The following is a 24715-nucleotide window of genomic DNA, read 5'->3' on the forward strand; positions in this document are numbered from 1 at the left end:
GGAGAATATGCAGCGTAACTGTGGCTCCATAGAATGAATTAGGCAGTGCTCCTTCTGCTGCTATTTTGTGGAACAGTTTGAAGAGAATTGATATTAAGTCTTCTTTGAAAGTTTGACAGAATTCTGCACTAAGCCCATCAGGTTGGTCCTGGACTTTTTTTGGTTGGGAGACTTTTAATGACTGTTCTATTTCTTTAGGGGTTATGGGACTGTTTAGATGGTTTATCTGATCCTGATTTAACTTTGGTACCTGGTCTCTGTTTAGAAAATTATCAATAAATGTTTTAATTTACATATATGTATGTGGTACACATATATGTAGTATACATACATACACTTACAATAAATAAATCTAAAAAATTATAATAAAGAATCCCAAAGAAACCCAGAATAGAAAGAACATAACTCAACATGATACAGGCTGTGTATCATCTACACTCAACGTTATCTTATACGGTCGAAACCCAGAAAAGCAGTTCCTCTAAAATGGGGAACAAGACAGAGTACCCATTGTCTCTGCCCTGATTATTACAATAATGAAGTCTTAGCTCAAGCAGTAAGACAAGAAAATAAAAGAGATATAAATAGGAAAGGAATAAGATCTCTTATATGTAGATGATAGGGTCCTATACACAAACCCTAAAGACTTCACTAGAAAACTCTTAGATCAGATTAAACCCTTCCATCACAGTGACAGAAAACAAAATTAACATACAAAATAAGTGCCCTTCCTATTTACAAGTGGCAAACAAACTTGAAGGGAAATAATTACATTCAAAATAGTCTTTATAAAAAACAAAAAAAAAAAAAAAATAGCCAGCACTTTGGAGGCAAAGGCAGGCAGATCTCTTTGAGTGTGAGGTCAGCCTCATCTACAGAATGAGTTCCAGGACAGCCAAGGCTACATAGAGAAAACCTGTTTTGAATCCCCTCCCCAAGGAAACACCCCCCCCCCACACACACACACCATTAACCATGGATGTTGAAAGACCTCTATAATTAAAACTTTAAGACACTGAAGAAAAAAATCTGAGGAAAATACTAGAAGATGGAAGGCCTCTCATGTTCATGGACTGGTGGGATTCATATTGTGAAAGTGGTCATCCTACCAAGAGCAAGCCACAGACTCAAGATTCAATATAATCCCCATCAAAACTCCAGTGTCAAATTTCACAAAAATAAGAAAAAATAATCTTAAAACTTATATGGGCTGGGCAGTGGTGGCACACGCCTTTAATCCCAGCACTTGGAAGACAGAGGCAGGCGGATTTCTGAGTTTGAGGCCAGCCTGGTCTATAGAGTGAGTTCCAGGACAGCCAGGGCTACACAGAGAAACCCTGTCTCGAAAAACCAAAAAAGATGTACCAAAGATGCTACACAGCAAAAGCAATCCTGAGCAAAAAAAAGAAGAAAAAGTACCCTATATCTGACTTCAAAACACACTCCAAAGCCATTACTGGCCATGGTATGGCACCAAGATAACATGTAGACCAGCAGAGTAGAAGAGAAGAGCCAGATATAAGCGTATTGTATTCATTTTTAAAACATTTTTTACATTTGTGTAACTAGTAAATGCTCTGTTTGCATGTGTGTGTGTGTGTGTTTGTGTGTGTGTGTGTGTGTGTGTGTGTGTGTGTGTGTACATCACATGTGTGTCTGGTATCCAAGGAAGCCAAAGAGAGTATTGGATTCCCTGGAATCAGAGATACAGGTGGCTACAAGTCACCATATGAACTTGGGATCTCTGCAAGAGCAGAAAGAGCTCTAAACTACTGACCCATCTCTCTAGTCTTTTACAGTAATGATAACAACAACAACAACAATAATAGCAAGAACAATAATTAATAATAATAATAGATGTCTTATGGAAACCCACTAATTTCTAACTTTACTAAAATATAAAAAATTTTAAAAGGAGTTTTAAAGGAGTGGAGATGCCCTGCATGAGTGGACAATGTTCCTCCCAAAAACCATGTGTCATTAAACAAAAAAACCTCAGTGTCAGGCATGGAATACTTCCTTACAAGTCAAGGAGGCCAAAGGCCCCCAAACATAGAGTACTACCACTGTCCTTGGCTGTCTACTCCCTAGACGGTAAGACTCTACTGCTGAAGACACAGCACAGTATTCTGGTTGTCGTCCTCCCTGGACCACTGCACACTGCTCACCAATACCCACACTCTAAGCATTCACTGTGCAGATGTGGTCCTCCCTCCTGGCACTCATACTGAAAAGTTCCCAACTGTGAAGAACATGTCAAACCCTAACTTTGACCCTCACTTTCTAACTACCTTCTGGTTCTTGAACTTAGAAAGGCTACTAACATCTTTCCTTGTTCTCTTTCTCTGTCTCTCTTTTGCTCACTCTCTGTCTCACTCTTGCTCTCGCTCATTCTCTATCTCTCTGTTTGTCTCTGTCTCTCTCTCTCTGAGACAGTCTCATACTACAGTCCAAGCTAGCCTCAAACTCACAGGAATCCTCCTGCCTCGGTCTCTTAAATACTGAGAGTAAAGGCATGAGCTACCACACCCAGCAGACAGACAGCTTCAAGGAAGTGAAAACCGACACAGGAAAGATGAGTAGTTTTTTACCTGACCCAACTTTTAAGTTCTTGGTGACTCAGGTGCCCAAAGTGTCTCCAAGACCCACCCTTCTAAGTCCTGTTCCAGCCATGGACACTCACTAGCAGGACAGCAGGGTCACCTGCTTCCTTTCTGTATCAAGGACACTGTCATTTAAAAATATCTAATCTACACTGGGGACAGAGTGCGTGCTAGGTGGCAGGGTACTCATCGACTATGAATGTCTGAGGCTCTGGGTTTAACTGCCAGCACCCAAACCAAAAACAGAATCAAATGACATCCGTATCCAGTCTCCCCACAGGAACGTGGCCCACTGGACCAGGTCCTGGCCCCCTCCCGTGGCCAACACACCATACCTACCATGAACAGAAGTATCCTCTTCCTCGGCTAAAGAGACCCATGTCTACTGTTGTCCCAAATGAAACCATTCATTGATTTAATAATCCACCTTTCTGTCAAAATCCTGTTTTTCTACAGCGGTCCCCCACAACCTTACAAGAACTCTGTGTTCCTGCCTCAGGACACACACCCTTCTACTTAGTAATTAGGAGAAAAAGACTCCACATCTATTCAGTAACAGGACAGCTTAAAATAACAGGAAGAGAACATACCTCTGCACAAACAGCAAAGGCTAACAGAATTTGTTTTTATTCTATGTATAACCACTATAACATTTAACACTTGCCTCCAATATTGAATTCTTGTGAGGTTCGTTCACTTTCCCAGCCAGACAGCAGTGGGAGATGGCATTGTGAATAATTGGTTTGTTTGACTTGCTACTGGGCTCCTTAAAGAGTTTAGGACCTAAGAAAACCAGATCAAAAATTGCAAAATTATTAGCATAGGCCACAAGCACACACAAAATAGCAACACTTCTCTCAGAAGCAAAATACAAAAAGCTTAGATCGTGGACAAGTATGCATTTGTGAAAACATAAAGACCTCTTCAAACCTACTCAAAAAAAAAAAAAAAAAGACAGATTAAAGTAATTGTTGCTACTTTCTGACTTAAGTCTCTTTACTATACAAATTACAAACCCAGAAACTGGAAAGTGCCCAGGATGTATGATCCCGCTTTATCTCTGCTCTCAAAACAGCAGGGAGTTGGCATTATATTGCCTACGGGACAAATGTGAGGTCTGATCAGGGTCACTACTGTGTCCGTGCTGTGGACAGCCAGCAGTTAGATACAGCTCTGACACTGAGTAAATATTTAATTTAAAAAAAAAAAAAAAAAAAAAAAAAAAAAACACTTTTAGGCCAAAATAAAGATTTATTTTAAAGAGTGTTATTAAAATAAAGTTTATTTTAAAGAGGCAAGTGCCTCTGTGGGCAATATACCCTAAAGCCATTGTGTGGCTATTACCTGTGTACTCGGCCACAGAGGCCAAAGAGGAGGCTGCCGATGCAGTCTCCCAGTCTCGGTCTGTGCTCCGACTGGGGTTGCGGCTCAGGATAGGTAAGGCTTCCAGTGATTCAACTCTGCAGGCAGAAACAGACAAGGTGCTCAAGGTGCCCTTCTCCTTACTTCTCCATGACCACCCATACCAGCAGGGCAAGAAGCATGCCCACTACAGCAGGGCCTTCCTGTGAAGGTGGAGGACTTGATAAGCCTTTATTGGCCACTGCCAAAGAGTGTCACCATGAGTGCACGGACTGACTGATGCTGGCTCAGGTATCGATGACCACAGAAGACTAACAGTCACCTAGCAGAGGATCAGTCCTAGGGCAGGAGGGGCTGAAGTGGGGCTAAGGTAAACAGCTGTGCCTCAGACGCTCTCTGATCCCTGGCAGGACTGGGCTGCACATGCAGGGATGCCGAATCATGAACATAAATACCAAAGCTGAAGCCTAGAAAACTTCGTAGAAGGTAGTCGGATGCTCTCTAGGCAGGCTGACAGGGATGGAGTAGAATCTAGCTAGACAACTAACTCCCAAACAAAACTAAAAAAAGCACCATCCAGGGCTCCCTAGGAGTCCTCCAAAGTCCAGGAGACAAAAGCTCACTAGACATCAAGGAGGAATGAAGGCTCCTCTCCACAGACAGCACTCATGATGCTTGTACATGACACTATTCAAATGAAGCCCCAACTATAAGAAGTCAATACCATGTAGCTCCCAGCTAAAGCTACAGTAAAAATTCATTGATGCCCAGACAGGTACCCACAGCACCTGTAAAATTACTTTGTAACACAAAGAGGGGCTTTTAACAGCTGGTAGAAAATGAAAAATACCACTTTAAATGATGCATTGGTTCCTGTCTGACCCATAGTCCAAGGCTGTGCCAGACGACGATTTGACAGCACTATGGAATGATACACACTGAACTATGCGGGTAATGGGGCTAAGTGTCACCCACTCACTCCTATGCAACAAGAAGTGCACACATTTAACAGGGAGGCCAAGGGGAAAGAATGAAGGAGGGAAAAGCCAGTGAGCCCTGGTAGGGGTAAGCTGGGTTTCCTCCTAAACATTGTGGAACTGGCTATAAAATGTCTCTCCTTCAGCTTTGATCTGGAAGCTTCTCCTTCTCTGTACAAGCGCACTAAGATACCTCATAGTTTCTTGGCCTCCTTACCGGTGAGAAGGTGTGCCCCCCGAATGAACACTCTCAGGTTCCGTTGTTGCTGCAGATGCCAACGATAGGCTGGAGCCGGAGTGAGTTTGGCTCAAGTTATCTGCTGTAGGAACAAGAAGTTGACAAACTGTGAACAAGTTTACCAGGCCTATCCCTGCTGTCCTACTACAGAGCCTCCCTCTGTAAATCCCAATTCTCTGCCCAAACCCTGCAAGTCCCTGGCCATCTCAGGTCTCAATCCTTAAGCCTGTTTAAAGGGAAGCTTCCCATCCCATGAAGCACTCAGGATGAAGAAGCTCAGCACTAAGCAGCCAGCACAGCACAGGGTGAGGGTGCTTACGGGTGGAAGAGCACTTGGTGCCAGAGTCACTACAAGACTCTTCCCGGTGAACTGACTTTGGCCGAGGCTTTTTAGGCTTTGATTTAGGTTTGCCAAGTCCTTGCTCCTCCAAGGCCTGTTGCTGCTTCCTCCGCAAGTATTCCTGTTTAATGAGCTCTCGCCTCGCCTTCTCCTCCTCCTTACGAAGTCGATCCTCTTCAGCCTTACGCCTAAGAGCAAAATGGAGTCACAAGACTGGGTCAGAGGTTCTCTTCCTAAGGACAAATGTACCAGATCCACCTCCTGCAATCCTAAGATCTGTGGTTCTCTCTGTAGATTGTTGGAACCGTGGGAGTTTAAGGCTGGGACTGAATCACCTAGAAAACTCTCCGGACCACAAACAATGTATTTCCTATGCTGCATGCTGGCAGCCTCATCATTAAAATGGGAGTGAACACACAGGGAGTGAGGGAGTAGGGCTGGTGTGAAAGTAACAGAAGCACCTGGCATGAGAGCCGCACAGATCTGTACTGTCATGGCTATCGCCATGAATGCCAATGTCCAACAGCAGGAACAAGGAGGGAGTGAAGAGCTGTGAGATGCTGGCCCCTGTGATGAACCAGCCTGGCCCTGTCTACCATCTAAATCTAGGCTGCCCAACTGGACACAGACAAATGGAGGCTGCTGAGGAAGATGTTACCGGGCTTCATCTCGCTTGAGCTCCACTTCCGCCTCCAGCTGCTGCTTGCGTGCACGAGCCTCTTCAGCCTTGCGCTGCTGTTTCAGAAGGAAAGCTGCTCGCTTCTTAGCAAGCTCATCTTCTGCTTTCTGTTCATCCTACAAAGCCCATTACTTTATAGTCAGTGGCAGTACAAGGAACTCCTTAAACTATCCAACCTAGGCTTACTCTGATCCAGTAAGGACTTTTAACATACACTTAGAAAATCTGACTTCATTAGGAGAGGGAGTAAGACAGAGTCTATGTAGCCCTGGATATCCTAGAACTCTCTATGCAGACCAAGCTGGCCTCAGATTCAGATATGTCTGCCTCTGCTTTCCAAAGGCATGCACCACCATGCCCAGCTCTGAGTCTTTTTAATTAATAAGCTTATTGCATATATATACACTGTGACACAAATGGAAAAAAAAAAAGTCCATGCCATCAAAATAGCCTGTTAGATGACCTTCACGTGCCCTGCACCAAATTCAGTTTCCCTACAAAGCCACACATTTCTCCCTATCTCAGCTAACATCAGTGTGACTGCAATCATTCCATACAAAGTATGACTGGGAATGAGGAGGTAGCTCAGCAGAGAAAATATCTGCTGGGTAAGCATAAGGATCAGAGTTCAGATCCCCAGAACTCACAAAAAGCCAGGTAGGAAAGACAGACTTGTGTGATCCCAGTACATGAAAAGTAGAGACAGGGAGTCTGTGGACCAAACTTGCTTGCTGGGCTGACTGAAATGTTAAACTCCGGGTTCTAAAGGACACCTTGTCTCGTATTGAAGGTGCTCTATGGCCACATCACCCTGAACCCATCCGCTCTTGTCTAATACAGAAGGTGGAGAGCAATAAGGAAGGTAAAGCACCCAATGTCAGCCTCAGGCTTACACACACGCGCGCACGCACACGTGCACGCACGTGCACACACACACATGTCAATAAAACATGCATCTTATAAGGCTGAGACTGTACCATGTGGTCAGGAGAAAACAGACATGATCAAGAAGAGGAGAAACCCTGGAGGCCATACTTCTTATCATGTCTGAGAAAGAAGTGCAGGGCAGAGAAACAGAGACATTTCAAAGCTTCTCTGCTGCTGGGTTTCCATATCAGGGGTTGGTAAATTGAAGCATACAGGCCACATCTGGTTTGGATATCTTTGTACAGCGTTTGAGTTCTAAGCACTTTTTACATTTTTCAATGACCAAAAAGTCATCCAAAAACAAAGTATTTCAAGACTCATGAAAATTATCAGGTTCTAGGATGTTCTGCCTGTGACTACATCTGGTTGGGTACATCCTCAGAATGTATAGCCCCACAAAATCAAACATGTTTCTTCTCTGGCTTTTTATGGAACCTACTTAGAACAGAAGTTCATGAGATATCCTCACAAATAAGGCAATGTGACTACACTTCAACAAACTTCCAACTTACCTTGAAGAAGAAGCCAACCCCAGGCTTCTGGTCACTATCTCCACCAAGCTCTACCGAGCTCTCATGGCCAATCACCTCTCCATCCTCATCAGGGGCCTTCAGTTCAGAGAGGTCCACCTCAATGAGGCTGGCCTTGCTCCTCAGCGGCTCCTCCATCAGGGTGTGTTCTTTGCCTGTGATGGCAGAGGCACTCAGCCCTGTCTCTTTTACACTTGTATCCAGACACTCTTTAAAGTTCATCTGTTCTGAGACAATGTTTGCATCTTTGCAGGAGGACAGAACAAGTGTCCGGTGGTTACTCTCATCATGGAGTCTGTAACTGTCAAAGAGACACTTCTCAGGGAGTTCCCCTGGGTCGGAGGGTGACCGTGGATGGGTACTTGGGGGTAAGGACCTCGAATGTGGGAGTGTCTCCACACTGGGTGTTGGAGTCTTGCTCCGAGAACAGCCCTGCTGCCTGTCTTTTGGAACCTTCAGTTCAGCTGGCCTTCCTGACCGGGAATTCCGGCCCTGGCCAAGCCGTGGGGGTTTGCGGTGGCCAGGCACACCAGTTGGAGAGAGTGGCTCAACAAAGTGGACTGGGGCCTTTACTTTTTGGTCCTGGCAGTTATTTTTAGTGCCTGGTGTTGGTACTGTGGGGGACTTCATGAGAAGCTGCTCCTGCTGCTGGGAGATCTTCAGTATAGCCTGCTGCAGTGTACTGATGGTCTCATTAAGCTTCTCAATGGACAAGTCACACTCATTCACATCTACCTCACCGACACTGTCCTCCAGGAGAGCAGTGGAAATTACTCTGTGCTTCTCTCCATCATGCAGAGTAGCTGGGTCCCTGGGTTTATGTAGCTGGACAAATGCCACATCCTGAGAGTCACTGAGATCTCTCTGCTCTTCTTTGACAAGGAACCCTTCAGTTTTACAAGTGCCATCATCCAAGTCCTCCCCATTGTGCTGTGGGAATTCCTTCGTGAAGTGTTCGGGTCTCAGTGGCTGTGGGGCACCATCGGTCTTCCCTTTCTTTACCACATGCAGAAAGGCTGCCTTGCCCAGCTTCAGACGCTGCCGTGCAGACAGCGCCTCCATCTTTTTCTTCTGGGCTTCAATAGCTCTACGCTTTTCCTCCAGCTGCATGTGCAGCTGCACCAGCTCAGAAGCCAGCAGGCTGGCAGGGTCCTTACTGTGCCTGCTTGGGCTCTGCTCTCTCTTCTGGCGCCATGTTGTCAGAGGGGCTGGGCAGCTTTCAGATGCATCTGGGGTGGTCTTCTGGGAGCTGCTGCTGCTGGACTTGGTCTCACAGCTGTTGAGCCGCTGGAGCTTCCTTTCAGCAAAACTGGTCATCTTCACACTTCCACTTGCCATGGACATGCTGCTGAGCTGAGAAGTCGTGCTCAGACAAGGGCTTGAGCGGCCACTGGCATCATCTTTGTCTTCGTGTTCCTTCACTTTCATATCCTCTTGTAGTTTGGCTGACTCTTCCTCACCAGCATATCTGGGGATAACCACAGGATGGTCCTCACAAGTAAAATCCTGCTCGGTATCCTCTACATCGGCCACATCAGAGTCTGAGTCCTGCCTCAGGATGGTCCAGGGTTCTGAGTCATGGGAGCTGGGACTCTGTGAACCAACATACCACCTCCCCTCATCTTCCTCAGCCCTGCCTACATGGAGAAAGAAACCATCAGCAGCCTGCCCCTGAGGTAATGGATCAAATCTACCCAGGGCCAGAGGCTGTCCTTCCCCTGTAGCTTCTGCCGACTGTGGTCCTACCTCTGCAGGATCAATGCTTGCAGCAAATTCTGAACAAGGAATTGGGGTAAAAGTTCTGTTCAGGTCACGACTGCCATGGCTACCAGTCACTTTCTTCCGTACCATAGGCTGGGAGCCCTCACTAGGCCTCTTGGCCATGATGGTCCTTGATCTCCCTTCTCCACGCTCATCTTCCTTAGTGGTAATCTGCTTCTCTTTGGCTGGCCGGAGTACTGCTGGCATCAGAGGCTCTAAGTAAAAACTGTCAGGCTTACTCTCCATCGTGTCTGCCTGTCTCTGGGGAGACCTGATACTTGCCACCAGGCCTGGGGCCTGAGGTGAGATTCTGGGAATCTCTGGGGAACGAGGAGACACATCTGTCCTGATGATGGCTACAAGCTCCTCCTCCTCATCCTCAATGTTGACATTGCTCAGGAGGCTTTTCCCGTTGGTCTTTCCAGCTGAAGAATGGGGCTGGTTCTGTGGGGTCAGGTGGATAATGTTAGATGCCAAGCTATCTTTGCTGATAGAGCGGGCTAAGCTGACACTGTCACCAGAACTGGGGTCCACATCACAACTTGCAGCATGATGGAGAGCAAACGGTGTTGGCTGTGACACAGGCCTGAAATAAGAGGAAAAACCAACTCACTGTTCAGCAGCCTGAAGGGGAGGAGCTCAGGGTATGAAGAGCACCAGTCTTACATGAAGATGCTTTATATAAATGTTCTAGGACAAAAGAGCAGCAGAGGCAACTTCTGGTGAATGACTCAAAACCGCTTTGCCCAGCCCTCCCTCCTTCATGCATCCTTTAAAGCAACCGAGGCCCCGATGGCCTTGGCTATCTGTCTATACTTAGCACACTACAAATGAAAGCTCAGATATCTTTCTAAACCCTTGAGTAAAATCACCACAAGAAACATGAAAAGCAAACGTACCCATAGCACAGGTGGCACTGTTGCTTTTACAGACCTCTCGGACACCTGCTAGATCCTCACGTGTCCCTCTATTGCTGCGACACCATAGAGCATACATTCACTGTGCAAGTACATGCTGGCATTTCTGTGGTGTCACTAGCTGCCAGCTCTCTCCCTGAAACACATCTGAAGAACTGCTGCTTAGTCTAACGAGCACCTGAATACAAACAGTTCCGTTACTCACCTGTTTTTTTTATCTGGCCATGCTACTGCTGCGCCACGTGGCTGACCATCAACCCTAGTTAAGGAATTCGATCTGTGTCGCTGATCTGTAGTTTGGAAGAAATAAGCACATTCAGTGTTTAGTAACAAACCCTGTACCATTTGCAGTTCTTTCAGTGTAACAGCCATTTCTCTGGGTGGTAATAATAATCTTAACTCAGGGAAGTGGATGCCCACAACAGTATAGCGTCCAGTAGCTCCGATAAGTGAAGTGCAGTGCTACAGCACAGGAATCATACAGATGTTTGGGGCATCTGCCACTCTGTGCATGCAGCACACAACTTACCAGAGTTGAAATGACATTTATACCACAAGATTATAAATTCTGAGCTATATCAATACAAATTAAATTTATTCTGCTATTCTTAACTAAAATGGGTACATTAGAACAAGGTCATTTAATTTTGAGGAATATTATTTTACTAACCATGGAAAAAAAAGTTGAAAAAAAAAAGAAAGAAAGAAAGAAAGAAAGAAAGAAAGAAAGAAAGAAAGAAAGAAAGAAAAGAATCATGTTCTCACCAGGGATTTCCTCAGCCTGCGACACTTTTTGCTGTTTCTGTCTCAGTGGCAACAAAGGATGGGCTGGACTAAATGTGGAAGCTCCTTTCCCACTAAATAAAAATAATTCAAAGAAAATAATGAGTTTAACAAACTTCAAGTTCAAAAGCAAAGGATATCGAGACAGCTCAGCAGAGAAGAACACTGGCTGCCAAACCTGATAGCCTGAGTTCTATGTCTAGGTCCCACACAGCAGAAGGAGAGAGCTTACTCTTGAAAGTTGTCTTCTGACTTCCACTTAGGCACTGTGGTACATACGTAACCATAAATACAAACACACACACACACACACACACACACACACACACACACACACAAAACCAATCAGTCCATCAGTGTAGAAGTAATAAAGCAAAGGTATGTAACTGAAAGAGACTATTAAAAACTTGTACTAAGCTGGGAGCAGTTAGCAGGTTTCTCTGGGTAAAGTCTTTCCATAAAACTAAACCAAAAGAAAACCAATGAAGTTTTGAATTGGAGATAAAAATCCCCAAACTGGAACTGAGGAGATAGCTCAGTTGGTAAAGTGTTTGCTATGCAAATATAAGGTGGACCTGAGTTGCTAGCACCCAGATTAAAAAGCCAAGTAGAGCAATACATATTGTTGACCAGCTAGTCTAGCCAAATCAGTGAGCTCTGGGTTCAATGAGAGACCTTATCTCAAAAGTAACTGGAGTGTAATCAAGGAAGACATTCAACATCAACCTCTGGCCCCCACACACAGGTGCATACATGTGTATAAACACACTTACACTCACAAATCCCAAAGCTGCAAACACAAATTATACACCTTCTGGCTGTAGTGTATGACACAAATCCCAAGTGACTACCACAAAGGGGACCAGCAAGGTGGTTGAGCTGGGTAGGAACAATGCACGATATATATGTATGAATGTCATGATCTATATATGTCACACTCACAAGCTAGGTGGCAGTAGTGCACGCCTTTAGTCCCAGCAGATGATCTCTGAGTTCAAGGCCAGCCTGGTCTACATTGCAAGTTCTAGGCCATCTGAGGCTAAATAGTAAGACCCTGTCTCAAAAACACAAAAATAAAAAAATTGAAAAGACCACAAAGATGGTACCACTCTATCAAACTGACTGAAAATGTTGAGAGTAACCTGAGCGTGGACAAGCAGGCACCCCACAGAGCTGGAGAGAACACCTGAGCATGGACAAGCAGGGCACTCCACAGAGCTGGGAGAGAGCACTCACATATTGTAGAGGACAGTATGGACACAGCTACAAAATCTACAACTATTCACACCTTTTCTACTTCTTTGATTACAGCTTGAGTAAGAGGCGTCCAGGCTGTGGCCATAAGGATCATCACTTTACATGAGACCAGTGGGCGCAGCGCAGCGCAGCGCAGGCACCAATCAGGTGAGCACTGCTCAGTGCAGCTGCATTAGCCTGACACCAACTATGGGGCCGGCACTAGCTTCTCATCAGGAAGAGCACACTCACATGCAGGGCAGCTCTTTTGCTATTTTACATTAGGGAAGAATTTGACCATCGGACAGTAATAAAAGTCTGGGCAGGGATCACAGGGGCATTCAACACCCTGGGCAATAGCTACTAAGGTTAATCCCAAGATAGGGGTTAGTCCTTCAGAGGCAGAGGAGACACAAGGAAGAAAGGGAGACAAAGGGGGGAAGCTGAACAGAAGGGGTTAAAAGGGAATCCTGAGAAGCCCAGCAGAAGACAGGGAAGAGGAAATCTAGAACCCACAGCCACCCACAGCACCAAGGACCAGAGAACTCAAACAGAGTCAGAGTATGCAACAGTGTGAGCTATCCAGGGCAAGAGTTTGATGAATAAGAAAAGCTTCACAGCTACTATAAGTAGAAAGGGTCACTGAGCCAGTCAGTGCATATGTGATGCCAATGCTGCTTCAACCAAGTTCCATGAGTGAGACAGACAGACGGACAGAGAACACGAGTGCACAAACACAAACGCATGGCACGCCATATACCTGATCTAACCACAAAGACCCAGCACAAGGACTGGATGTAAGGACTGCCAGCAAGAACGCCTACCTAGGTAGCACATAAGGCACACGTGGCTGTATAGCTCTTTCCTTGTGATGCTGTCACTTCTCAGCCACCCTCTGTACCCATGGGCTCTGAGCCACATACAGCTTTCCATTCTGCTCCAAAGATCGAATCCTGTCAGCGACTCTCAGCCCTTAAACACTCCCAGTGCCATCTGACTTGCTTTTTGGGCCCTGAACATTCTCTTCCTGGCCCAATCCTCTAGCATCTTTCAAGTCAACATGAGAAAGCTGAGGTCCTTTCCAACGTGTATCTAACTAGACATTCAGCTGTATGCACTATTCAAAAATCACTTCTGAGTATTGTTTTAACCTTAAATCTCAACTCAATCTCCACATTCTAAAACTTTGTTTCTGTTTTAAAATATTCTCTCAGGTGGCACACACATAAGGGCTCCTCCCACACTGGAGGTTCACACTCCCTCCCAGGAGAGCTCTTTCATCTCACCCTCAGGCCACTGGCATGGTTGTACCCAATCAACCAGATCCAGCCAGCTGACGATGATAAAACTCGGTTCTCAAAACCCCCTCTCCAAGAGCTCCCATTTACTGTGTCATCATCCACTGTTCACTGAAGCCGATGAAGCAGCCAGCTTACAGATACCAGCCTTCACTCCTACTGGCTATCAGACTACACTTCAGAGTCAATTCTGACTGCTCCTTCAGCTTCTTTCTTATTAGATCATCTGTGAAACTGTAACTCGCTGTGAAGAGACAACAGAGACATTCCTTTTCTGTTCTACCATTTGATGTGTTTAAACTGTATTAATTAATTGTATTACATAAATACTCTTATTTAAGAATGCTGAAGAGAAGACTAAGTGCCCCAGAACTGGCACTGTCTTGGACTAGGAAAGTACTCGGTGCTCTCTGCATTACTTACTTAAGAGGTTTCTCGGGCTCTCATGTAAAAGGAAGGAGGATGGTAAACTGACCACAACAGACTTACAGACACTCAGGTTCTTCCGAGTGGAGGTGGTACCGATGACTGCCTTCGGTGAGAGGCTGGGTGGGTGGTGGCAGGTCAGCAGGGCTCATAGCAGCAGGGCTACCCAGGAAGCTGCGTTTGGTTGCATTGGAGATCGGGACAGGAGGTCGGCTGCTCTTCTGCTGTGACACTGTTTTAGCTACAGAAATAGCAATTTTATACAAATATCTATTAATTATAGTTATAATGTCAGCAAGAAACACTGAACCTATAGCTTTTAGAACCATGAAAACAATTCAACTTTTACTTGAAACCAAACTTCTCAACATTGGTTAACAGGTTAACAGGTCTAGGCTAACTTACAAATATGAAATTTAAAAACAACACTGACAGACAGAACAGGCAAGCCTGAACTTCATGTCCGCACAGCACTGACACACAGGCCACCCTGATCTTCACAGACATAGGGGCTGCCTAAATCCTTTGAGCTCTCAAGAAAATGGCTATGACCATTCGTGTTACTCACCATCCTTCAGCTCTTGAATATCTCGGGGCTGAACAAAATCTGGTTTGACATTCTCAAACCACCAGAAGAGCTCGGCGATAAAAACCATAACATTCGGCTAAAACAAAACACACAACAACCCAGGCACAGTAAGTACCTGCTCAACGGCAGCTAGCTTTAAGTGCATGTCTGATGGCAGGCTTACCTTCAGCACTAGGGGAGCGTACAGCATATCCTCCAGGGTGAGATAGAAACACTTGTTCAGATGCTCATTGGAAAACTCCCTCAGAAGCCGGATGTTATACAGGCTGTCAGCCATCGATGGTACCTCCTTCAGGCAAATATCTAGTAGATACAGACAGGCAAACTGTTATGATGTGCATATTGTGCTCACAAGGGTGCGTGTAGATACACCATTCTGAACTGAAACTCTATGTGCAAGAGTTGGTAATAAAGGAAGCAAGGTTACAAAATTTTAAAAGACAGTAAGTTTCACAGGTGATACTAAAGGAAGAAAGAAAATACGGAAAGTGTCCAGACTCTGCATTTACAACATAGACTATATGAGACTTCAAGGCTCGAGTCCTAAAGGGAACAGCCCGCTTGCCTTACGTGTGCAAGGCACAGGAGCAGGCAAAGATGAGCCAAATGAAGTGGAATCACCTTTTAGAAATATCTGTGTTCTGGGTCACAAGATGGCTCAGTGGGTAAAGGCTTTTGCCCTGCAAGCCCAACAACCTAAGTTCAAGCCCCAGGACTCACATAAAGTAGGAAAACCAGCTAGGTGATGGTGGTGCACACTTTTAATCCCAAGGAGAAAAGGCAGGCAGATCTGAGTTCAGGCCAGCCTAGTCTACTGAGCAAGTTCCAGGATAGTCAAGGGTATACAGAGAAACCCTGTCTCAAAAAAAAAAAAAAAAAAAAAAAAGAGAAAACCATCTCCAAAATGATACCCATATCCACATGTGTGCCAATTCTCACATATACATATACAATATGCATGCATACATAGTAATATTAAAATAAACGTAAGGAAATGTTTGTATTTTCTTCCGCAAGCAGAGACCTCTGCCTAAAGTTAATTTCATATATGCAAAGGGCAGGAGCTAGAATATGCATGAAATCACAACTGTCAAGCAAGGTCTCTAATCCTTCAAGTCAAGGAACTGCATCTAGTACAAGCCTCCTCTATGAAGAGTGAGTGAGGATCTTCCCAACCACCCAGGTAAAAAAAATTCAGGAGGGCAGACCTTCCACTGGGAAATGTGGTACGGGCAGTAAACAGACCCCTGAAAAGGGGCCTTGGTGTTTGTCCAGATGCTCCTTAGTAGGAGCCAGTAAACAGCAGATGTAAGAACATGAGACAAATGCACCAAGGCTTTGCCTCTGAATGTTCCACCTTTAAAAAAGAGGAACCAGAAGGGTGGTGCACACCTTTAATCCCAGCACTCAGGAGGCAGAGGCTGGTAGATCTTTGAGTTCAAGGCCAGCCTGTTCTCCAGAGTGAGTTCCAGGACAGCTAGAGCTTGTTACACAGAGAATCCTTGTCTCAAAAAATCAAAAAGAAAACAAAAAGAAAAAAAGGAGAGAGGCAGAGGGGTATTTGTTCAGCATGCTCAAGTACCAAAACAGGGTGGGGGGATTCTTTTTCAAAGATCTCAAATGCTATTTCCAGTCTAGGTCATTAGTCCAGGAGCAGGGTGTGTCCATGTCGAGTGAGGTAGCGGCATCTGATCATGGGACACTGTTTGCCACCACTCCTGACTGCCCAGTCCTTCCCTGCCCTCTAGGATACGTGGCCCCTCAACACACAGCTCTGACTGAACGTTTATTTTTCCATGGCTCCTGTACCCCTGCACCAAATGACTGCCCTGGGCCAATGCCACAGTTTCAGCCAGTATACAGTTAAACAAAATGTAACACTTATAAAAATGTAACACTTATAAAACAAAGGCCCCACATTCATATAATAAACAAACAAACAAATACAGATAAAATCTGTGAAAACTAAGCACCAAGTACAATTCTGATAAGAGGAACAGAATCAGACATAGGCTACCAGGTGATAAGATTGTGAGTTCAATCTGTCCATCAACAAACACACATTGGCAGTTAGAGGACAAAGCTACCCCTGCACAATGTCAGCTAGGAAACAACAAACAGGAATGAGGCAGAACACCCAGTATCGAAAATCAGATGAGGAAACAGATGACAACTGAAGATCCCGAGTCTAAAGCTCTCTCTCCCCAGGAGTTATCATAAAGTATGAATCACGTCTCTCAAGTGGTCTTAAGAGGCCACCACACACCACCTTGACCAAGAGCACAGTGGACACAGATGCTGGGATACACAGTGTCGTCTCAGGCAGACAAATCATAAGGAAACACCAAACCAACCAACCACCAACCAAGGGACAACGGAGCAACTCCACAGCCTATATATATAACTCAAGCATGGCAGAGACTGGGTGGACACTGTGGCTTTAAGGAAACCGTGAGTGTGGCGTGAAAAGACCTTCCCGGACCTTCCCTTGAGCCCTGCATACAGCAGCGCTGCCAAGCCTCTGGTCCCTAAGCTACTCTGAAGACAAAGTGAGAAAAGATCACCCTGAGAAGGCTAGACTGAGAAGCAAATTCTTTGGCTATCTGCTACATATCTGCCAAAGTACAATGTTACAATTTTGCCCTTATGTTGCCTTATCAATCTTGGTAAAAACAAAAGTATTTACTGGCCTGGCAATATATTTATAAAATTATTATTTTAGTGATACTGACTCTCCACATCTAAGAATGTGAAGCCTCTTCCAAGAACTACAATAATGTTTATGACTTTTTTTTTTTTTTTTTTGCAGTTTTAAACTTTATATATTCACATTTTCTTTTCACATCCTGTTTTGCTGACTAGATTAACTGGCTCTCCCCAAGCTGCAGTCCACATGAGACTCATGTACTGCACACTGGGCTAGCACCACCAAGACTCCTCCTCCTTGAAAGTTTGGTAAAATGCCCCGGCACAAAGTTCCCACAAGAAGTCAGTCCATGAGGCCCCCTGTCTAGTTAGTCACCCTACAGGACACAAAATACTACTCCTGGTCTTATTTTGGTCTACATCTGTGACAGCCTGGGGACTACACCTACCACCAGGTAAAACTACATAACTGGCAGGTCAAGAATGACACCTACTGAGGCAGCTGTGTAAAAGCAGATGCAAAGGTTAGATTCTTCCAACATTTTACACAAGATTTCAATCTGTGCTAACAAGGCAAGCCAGCCTTAACTATCATCTGGGGGTCTCCTTCCAATGTGTCAGGAATAATCCTCTTATTCAAAGACTAGATGCATTCCATCTTCCCTACTAGCTTTTGGCACAGTTTATAAAACATACAAACTGTCAATTCCTTCAAAGTTTGGTAAAATGCCCCAGCACCAAGTTCCTACAAGAAGTCAGTCCATGAGGATGTACTTCCTGATGCCGAGTCATCTGCCTTGTACTTACGAGTCTCTAGCTCCCCCATTCCTTTTTCTCCAACGCAGAACTATCCGTGTTATATAACATATGAACATATTTGGTGTCTACTAGACCTGAATTTATACCATTTTGTTTTCTGCTTTATTTTCCCCCAAGACAGGGTTTCTCTTCCACCACAGTCCTTCAATTGGACACATCCAGTGAGTGGATTCTGAGATTTGGCTATGCTCACTGAAGGGGCATCTACACTTTCTTTGGGTACATCATCTATTTTCTCTGTCCATTCCTCCTATATTGATTTCATTTTTTTAGTTTTTTCCTTTACTTCCTTTGCTCTTTTTTTTTATATTTTCTGGAAGATTCTTTTTTATTTCTACTCAGCCATCTAACTCTTTAGTACACTCTTACACTTCAGTTACCAATGCCCACTACCTCAGAGCTCTGTGGAACCTAACGTGGACATACTGTATGACAATTTTTTTAGATGCCTCTTTCCAGTCACCATTCTTGGCAACTAGATCCCCAGCCTCTTGCTGTTGTGTATTCTGTGGCCTGAGTATTTGTTACAGCCAGGGGATTTCCTCAAATGCCAGGGGGATCTGGGCACCCCTTCACTGTTAGAGGTAGGTATTAGGAAGTGGGTTTTGCTGTAGGTGACCAAGGCAAGAAGCCAGCTGATGCCAAACATCAGCCACTGTGGAACTTGTCCTAAGACCAGTTTCTACAGAGAAGACTCTGTCTCTGCTTTGCATATGAAGCATATCAACCTTATGGAACCAAGCAAAGAATTGAGGCCTAGTAGTATAGGACAAAAAAGCTCACACAAAAGCCTTGATTCTGGTCACCTCACTCCTACCTGCCCTATGCTGGAGTCTGAGGCCATGACTTATAGAGGCTCAGTCTCTCCCAAGGTTGTTCATATGCCTAGTCCCTGGACATGGAGGCTGTTACTGGAAGCAAAGGGATTCCCACAGAACTCTCACAGTTCTTGAGACTGACTTACAAAGACACACCTAGGCATGACTGCTGACCAACATCCTTCTGTCTTTCTGTGACAGCTCTAGGATTCTAGTTGGTGAACCATTTGGCCTCTGTACTTCTATTTTACTTCTTGGCTAGACAGCTTGTCAGAGCCTGGGTCTTACAATTCAGTCACTTGCTCTATAGACACAGTCACAAAACTTCATTTTTCCTCCCTTTACTTTTCTCTGGGATTGTGTCCTTTTTTTAAGCCACTGCAATAGGTCTAATTCATGAATTCCCAAGCTCCCTGCTTTCCAACACACATATATATGTAAGGTGTTCACCCCCCTTACAGCACGCTTCAGGGTGTGTCCTATACAGTTCTGCCATTGTTCACTGGCTCAACACCTAGTCCACACTGGTTTGTCCTACATATTACTTTAAATGGTTGTAACATATCAGTGAAAACGAGTAAAAAGGACCAACTCTTACAGACCTTACCCACCAGCTGACTTCTCTTATTGGGAAGTGTGGAAAAACCTGTGACTTTGTGACTGACTTTTAATGTCCTAAACTGGCGGGAACATATACTTTGGGATCTGGTGTAGTCTCTTTCATGGCTTTGACCAAGTTTTTTGTTGCTGTTGTTTGTTCTTTACTATGTAGCCCTGACTGGCCTGGACCTTGCTTTGTAAACCATATGTCCTTGAACTCAGAGTTCCACCTATCTCCATCTCCTGAGTGTGTGTGTGGTGGGGGAGGAGGGTGCATGACACTAAAAGTGTGTGCCACAGCACTAATGTCATTTTTTGCAAATGTCTGTGTACATGGAGACCAAGAAACAACTTGCAGGAATCAGTTCTGTCCTTCTACCTATAGGTTCTGAAACTGAACTCAGGTCATCAAGCTTGGCAGCAAGCACCTTCACACCCTGGCCCATCTTGTTAGCCCTGACCATTTATTTTTATTCAGTGTACTACAATATCTGGTGCACTAAATGCAGCCTGCCAAGTTTGTATTCAAGTTTTCTATGGCTAACTAAATTCCTGTTTCTGGCAACGTGGCTTGTCAACTTCTTCACATTTTTTTCAATAAGGATGTTAGCCCCAATATTACTGTCTGCCTTCAGATCCTCAAAGGACAGATTTAAAAGCAAGCTACAGACCAGACATAGTGGCATATGCCTTTAATCCCAGCATTTGAGAGGAAGAAGCAAGAGGATCTCTGTGAGTTTCAGGCCAGCCTGGTCTACATATTGAGTTCCAGGGACAGCAAGGGCTATGGAGAGAGAACCTGTCTCAAAAACAAACATGCAAACAAAGCAGGCTGTATCTGGAGCTGAGGAGGACTGAGGAAGTACACTGGCAGCAGAGTGCAGAGCTGGCAAAGCACAACGGACAGCGGTGCCCATCTCTGAGCTCAGTACTCCCGAGGCCACAGCAGCAGAGTAGTCAAGAGCAGTCAGTGTCGAACACCTATAGCTCCAGGTCAGCCTGAGCTACAGTGGAAGGAAAGGCCCACAACTCTGGGATGCCGTGCCTGGCTACTCTCCTCCTCGCAGGTCTATTTCTTCTATTTGCATTTTACAGCCTTCAGGATTGTAAGCGTTCTGCATTCTCTTCCACCAGGTGCGAAATCTGAGGGTTCCATGGAGGCATGTTTCCTTGGAAACTGTGGTTTCTGGAGATGAATATCTCCAGAGCTCTGGAGCTCCTTCAGGGCCAGAGTGTCACTAGCACTAGACCAGTTTTACTTTTCAGTTTGGGGCAGAAACCTAGTGCTGCTTGTATGCTAGGCAAGCCTTCTATTACTGAGCTGTATCCCCAGACATATAATATTTCTTTTTTTGTGTGATGCTGGAGACAGAAGCGAAGACTCAGTAACGCTAAGCAACTATCTACACTGAATTATTTCCCGAGCTGTCTTTTGTTTTGTTTTGTGGAGCTAGCCTCCCTCTCACTCACTTCCTCTTAGTCCTCGGAGGCACGGGTACTTGAGAAGCCTCCTGGTATAAGATAAGGCTTTTCTGATACTCCTCCCCATGTCCTAGTCATAGGACCAAGGCCAGCTGAATGTGAGGGAGCCATTTGTCCACCTGCAGGTTTTATCCTCCTGGAACCTGGGGGCATCTCCCTGTCTTTCAAGCCACTTGTGTCTGTAAAAAAGAAAATGTATTATCTACACTTCCATGCCTGGAGTAGGCATTAATACCAGCCTAAGATGTCCAGTGCTAAAGTCTGAGATAAAATTCCAGTATAGGACCGGGTCAGGTCCCTGACCCTCTACCTGCCCACTCCAGACAAAAAGCACTTAGGAAATAGAGCCATGGACAACTCAAAACTTCATAATACCCTGGCAGGTCTGTGCCATGCCCTTCATAGCCATCCACTTTCCTCCTCCTTTGCTGCAGGTCACAAGCACCTAGAAAGACGACGTACTGTGGCATCAGAACAGTGCTCCATCAGGCCATGGCAGGACACAGACTGAATCGAGCATTCATTCTCATGTCTTCAGAAAGTTCTACAGAATTGTTTTGTTTTGGGCTTCTAACAAGGGGTCTCATTTAGGCAGCCCAGGCTTGTCTTGGTCCTAACTCAGCCTACCAAATACCAGGATTATATGTGCGTGCCACCCTGTCTGGCTTAGGTTCTAGATGTTTCAATAAGGAAGGATTTTAAACCCCACTCACAGGTAAAGTCACAAAACACGATGACATATTACCCAAATATTCAATGGGAAATTCCTTTATCACATAAGGTACAGATTACAAATACGTATTTGGTCTTTTGGAATTTCTAGGTATGTGGTAGTATCCCCACTGACACAGGGACTCCATGCTACTTCTCTTGCATGTTAACTGCACACTGTTCCCTTTCAGGTCTGTTCAGGGAAAGTGTTCTGCACTCACCATCCAGTTTCATCTGCTCTGGGCAGTAATAGTGAACCACTGCTAAGAGAGCAGCGCCATCACTGCCGTCTCTCATCAAGTCCTCCAACAACGGGAAGTAGGGTGACTGCCTAGCAGAGAGGTGCTCTCGCCGATAGCGGACCTGCAGTTGATAAAAGGAAAATAGTCTCTGCGTGTGAGATCGCTTCACCCTGTGTTACAGGCACACTGCTAGAGCAAGGTTTACATGAAGCCTAGAGCCACATGAAGACCGACTGTTATTGCCTGGAAAAGTTCAGACTGTGTGGATGTCCTCTGTCCAAAACAAACAAGGCAGATCCAGGGACTGGGTTCCATGGTTACACTGCATGGCAGAGATTCACTGCTAATACCACCAGGGCCAGTCTAACTCTAAACCGACTCTGGCAGTTGGCATACGTGGGAAGGAGACAAAACACATATCTATACTATCATAAGCCAATGCATTACAAACTAATGAGAAACAAGTTAAACAGTGGGCATTCAGATGCTTGAAAGACCCAAGCTACAGACAGTGTTCTAAGTATTATCAACATTAACATTGGTCATTAAGAAGTACAAAATAGCATTAATTGATAGTTTGAGAAATTTCAGAAACCAGATTAAACAAAATTTCTCACACCATCACACCAGCCACCAAGAACTACAAATGAAACATCAGGACTAAACTCACAAGATCATCAAGCAAATGCCAGGCCAAGGCTCCCTTATGTGCACACCCGAGGAAGCTACCTGTCAATATTCTATACACTACAGTCCATCCATGTCTTTCTATCCATGGTCAGTGAAAGCTTAGCAGAGAAGGGGCTGTTCAGTGTAGACACAACTCCTTAAGAGCTGCAGTGTACCGCTCTCACCTGAATCAGTGCCCAGGGCAGGGAACCCACCAGCCCACATTTTCTCCAGAAGGAGCACATGCACTAGAAACTAAAAACAAGGGAGCCAGCACCTGCCTAGAACAAGAACTGTTGGTTTCTGAGAGTGCTGCAAGGGAGTCCAACTCAATGAATCATCTTGGAATCTAGACTTTCAGCTAATACTTCCATAAATATTTGGCATAATCAGTAATGATGCTGAATAGTCCAACACACGTTAACTTGTTTCTCAGAGCCCACAACACATACTATCGTAGGGAACCCGCCTCATACTGTACCACACGTGCAAAGTCCACAGGTTCCAGCATGCAGTGCATCACAGCATGCTCCAGGCCAGGCTTTCAGAGACAGTAGACAGGGAGTGAGCAGGCATGCAGTAAAGCAAATGGTTTCTTGAGTAAAGATGGATGGCATGGGTAAAAATTAGGCTGACATGGAACTACAAGAGCCCTTCCAGAAGGCTCACATGGCTGCTGTGCTCACCCACACCTTCAAACTTCTAGGTGTGAAATGTTTAGGTAAAGCCCATAATCTATAGATCTTGACCACACATTTTCTTGTTGGTCTATTTACTGAATGAACACCACTGCAGGATACCCATAACCTCTCTAACAGAAGAAAGTTAAAGGGGATTTGTTTTGGAGTATAGTTCTCTTTTTTCATCAATCTTATCTGAAACCAAAGCTCTCTACAGGATACCTGAGTGTGTGCCCCTGCCTTGGTCAAATTCAGTACTCAAACATTCATTAAGCATGCCTTCCTCCTCTTTCTTACAAACACTTAGCAAGAAGTGCACTCAAGGTTTACATGAGCCTTTTGCAGTTCACAGCCATGGGGTCCCAGGTGGGGACCCAAAGGAAAATCTGGGCCAAATAATGAAGCTACAGGACCCAAACAAGCAAAGGGCACATACAAAACCATCTGCAAAGAGATCCAAAAGTTCGCACAAAAAGGCACCACTTGGCACAAGGCATTTCCTATAAGGGCAGCAACAAACTGGTCCATTTCCCAAATGGGCCACCAGTTAGGTACTGCTGAAATTACTAAATCAAATTCTGTTTTTTTAACTTTGTGTGAAAATTCATATGAAATTTCAGAAGCCCTGCATTTGAACTGACCTAACTCAGACTGTAGAATCTGAGCTGACCTCCATATAGACCTGCGGGGTAGAAACAAGGAGACCACATCAAAATACACTAGCAGCCGCCCTCTTAGCAGTCCACCTGTACCCTCAGAAGGAGAACACCTTTCCAACCTGACAGCCTAGAATACAGTTTCTAGGGAAGGTGGTGAGAGACAACACCCCTCAGGCAAAGTAACAGCAGAAAGAAAAGGCCATGGATTGATTCCAGTCACTAGGTCACCCCCAGTCCTCTTGGCATCTGCTAAGAAAGACAGTGTCCTGTCTGTCAGCTGCACTGTACTGGTCACTCAGAGGTCACTAAGAGCCTAAGGGAATGGACATGGCATCCCAGAGTACCACATAAGAAAACCCATCAGCGTGGCCAGCAGGGCTCATGCTAGACAAGCTACAACAGCCCCCAGTGGACACTTAAACAAACAAACAAAACCCAATCTTGGGTGCGAGCAATTTAATGGAAGCGCATGATGGCAACAAGATGGTTTTGCAGATGGCAGATGGCGGCCTGGGTCACTTACGGGTACTAACTTCCAATACCACTTGGAGGGAGACTGCTCAGGAAGCAGGAAGGAAGGTGGAAAGGAATGTCAGCACTGCAGGTCCAAGTGTGGCTGTGACACACATGCTCACACAGAATAGGCAGAGACAGCCTCTGGTAGCAAAGGCTTTCCAGTGTGCATGACCTCAGCTAATCACAATACCAGGGAATTTAACTGGA

At 45.1% G+C, this 24715-nt stretch overlaps 1 protein-coding gene across 7 annotated transcripts in view; it reads right to left on the reverse strand.

Moving 5' to 3' along the window:
• Camsap1 (calmodulin regulated spectrin associated protein 1) overlaps positions 1-24715 on the reverse strand; it is a 63790-nt gene that overhangs the window by 11712 nt on the left and 27363 nt on the right. Inside the window, exons 5-17 of one of the 7 annotated variants that reach the window (XM_034505361.2) lie at positions 23135-23194; positions 21964-22105; positions 14830-14969; positions 14646-14742; positions 14141-14318; positions 11100-11191; positions 10540-10624; positions 7639-10003; positions 6179-6315; positions 5500-5708; positions 5160-5259; positions 3948-4063; positions 3268-3386 (exon numbers count right to left, since the gene is read on the reverse strand). In XM_034505361.2, the coding sequence (XP_034361252.1) occupies positions 3268-3386; positions 3948-4063; positions 5160-5259; positions 5500-5708; positions 6179-6315; positions 7639-10003; positions 10540-10624; positions 11100-11191; positions 14141-14318; positions 14646-14742; positions 14830-14969; positions 21964-22105; positions 23135-23194 (3840 nt within the window). Of the gene's footprint in view, positions 1-3267; positions 3387-3947; positions 4064-5159; positions 5263-5499; positions 5709-6178; positions 6316-7638; positions 10004-10539; positions 10625-11099; positions 11192-14140; positions 14319-14645; positions 14743-14829; positions 14970-21963; positions 22106-23134; positions 23195-24515; positions 24549-24715 lie in introns of all 7 variants that reach the window. The other 6 variants (XM_034505364.2, XM_034505367.3, XM_034505363.2 and 3 more) reach the window with 6 other exon arrangements.

The sequence above is a fragment of the Arvicanthis niloticus genome, chromosome 6 (assembly GCF_011762505.2).
Source record: "Arvicanthis niloticus isolate mArvNil1 chromosome 6, mArvNil1.pat.X, whole genome shotgun sequence".
NCBI lineage: Eukaryota > Metazoa > Chordata > Mammalia > Rodentia > Muridae > Arvicanthis > Arvicanthis niloticus.